The 2,143-nt window shown below is 35.7% G+C and overlaps 1 protein-coding gene across 1 annotated transcript; it reads right to left on the bottom strand.

The window, feature by feature from the left end:
• Positions 1-769: 769 nt before the first annotated feature.
• On the bottom strand, positions 770-1,705 carry LOC103551500 (olfactory receptor 6C76-like). The gene has a single exon (XM_070622170.1). The coding sequence runs from the start codon at positions 1,703-1,705 to the stop codon at positions 770-772; it is 936 nt and encodes a 311-aa protein (XP_070478271.1).
• Between the last annotated feature and the right edge of the window lie 438 nt (positions 1,706-2,143).

Below are 2,143 nucleotides of genomic sequence, written 5' to 3'. Positions count from 1 at the left end.
CCAAAAAAATCAAAGAGAAGAAATTGGATCTTAGGAAACCAAAAGCAAGCCGGTTTCTTTCTAAGGGAGCCTCAGATGAGCTCTAGGCTCACCATCAACAAATTGAAAGAAAGCATTGGGCTATGGATCAATCATCAGCGTAGTTCATTAAAGATGCTCCATGGTGAGTGAATTGCGTGTTACAGAAATATCAGTGCCATACTTTTAGTAACTTGGGAGTTTGGTCCAAAAAAGCATTAAACAAGATGTGCTATAATACTACAGGATAGAATCCACAAGGAAGATATAACACGTATGCCTCAAATAGCATAGATCAACATTTATAATGTAAAAACTATAGGAGATACAGGGACAAACAGAAGCACACTAGAGGCGGGAGACTTCACCTCCAAGAAGAGATTATTTTAATACTCTGTGCTTATGCACTGGGAGAAATAACTTTTTAGAATGGCTTGATGATAACCTTTATTTAGCTTTTGATTAGTGTCCAAAGGGAAAGTTCTTCAATGATTGTAAAACTAAATTCTGGTATTCCTGTTACACGTTATTCTCATTTATGTGACATCAAATCACTCATGCTCAGAAAATTTTTAGGCATGTAAGTGTAAAAAGATAGTTTGACCAAATGAGGTCAAAATGAAATAAATTGATAATTAAACCTGAAGGAAAAGGAAGTTGAATATGGTAGTGGATGGAGAAATATAACAATATTAATATTGTGTTAGACATAAGATTTCATTTCAAGTTCAGGCCATGAATTTCTTTATGACTACAATTTATTTGAGAAGCACTTTTTGACCAAGTTCTTAAAGGACTGCTTTACCTGCTGGTTCCTTAGGGAGTAAATGAAAGGATTTAGCACTGGGGCAACAGAGGTATTGAGCACGGCTATCCCCTTGGTCAAAGCCACTCCTTCTTTTGCTGAAGTTTTGACATACATGAAAATGCAACTTCCATAAGAAATGGAGACAACAATCACGTGTGAGGAACGAGTGGAAAAGGCCTTTTTCCTTTGCTCAGCAGAGGGGATTCTCAGAACCGTTTTAAGGATGAATACATAGGAAAGAATCACTAACATTAAGGTTACCATGAGCGTGAATACTGCCATGAAAAATCCCGTGAGCTCTAGGAACGCTGTGTCTGTGCAGGAGATCAGTAGCATAGGAGAAGAGTCACAGGTGAAGTGGTCAATGATGTTGGAGTCACAAAAATCCAGTTGAAGCCCCATGATCACAGGTGGAAAGATAATGAGAAATCCAGCCAGCCAAGAACAAATTACAAGCTCCTTGCAGACTCTGCTATTCATTATTGTTGTGTAGTGCAATGGCTTACAGATGGCCACGTACCGATCATAGGACATAGCAGCCAAAAGGAAAAATTCTGTTGAACCAAGGAATATGAAGAAAAACACCTGGGCCATGCAAGAGTTATAGGAAATGGTCATATCGCCTGTTACAATGCTGACCAGGAATCTAGGAATAGTAACTGTTGTGAATGAGATTTCGAGGAAAGAGAAATTCCTAAGGAAAAAATACATGGGAGTCTTGAGATGTGACTCTATCAGAGTAAGGGTGATAATTGTCAGGTTTCCAGTTACACTCAGTATATATGTGACAAATAGAAATAGAAAAATCAAAACATTAAGCTCTGGGTCATCTGTTAATCCCAAAAGAATGAACTCTTTCACAAATGTTTGATTTTTCATTTCTTACTGCTGACTTCTTTGAGGGCTGCAAATGCAAACAAGAAACAATGATTTAGTGAGTATGGTATTACTTTTTTTTTTATCACCTCTACTGATTTAAGAAATATGTAATGAAATAAAGCAATAAATTAACCACCAAGTTACTGAATTCTAAAAATATATGTGAGCCAGGACAAAGAATCTTATATCTGGTATCAGCCTTGTAGGTTACTAGCCATTTAATATTGAGAGTCACTTGATAGAACTAATAAACACAACTGTATAAGAAAAGTGTGCTTAACAAATATGTTTTATTTTCTTTTAAAAATGTGGTCATATGTGTATGAAAATTAGCTGGAATATTATAAAATGTAAAATATTATTTTATTTTTATTAGAATATTTTGCCAGTGATCACGTGTTCTAATGGTTTTCTGAAAATGAAACATTTTACAGTTTG

The sequence above is a fragment of the Equus przewalskii genome, chromosome 5 (genome assembly GCF_037783145.1).
Source record: "Equus przewalskii isolate Varuska chromosome 5, EquPr2, whole genome shotgun sequence".
Classification (NCBI taxonomy): domain Eukaryota; kingdom Metazoa; phylum Chordata; class Mammalia; order Perissodactyla; family Equidae; genus Equus; species Equus przewalskii.
Note: the sequence above shows the minus strand (reverse complement) of the source record. Positions and strands in the feature narration are given on the sequence as shown.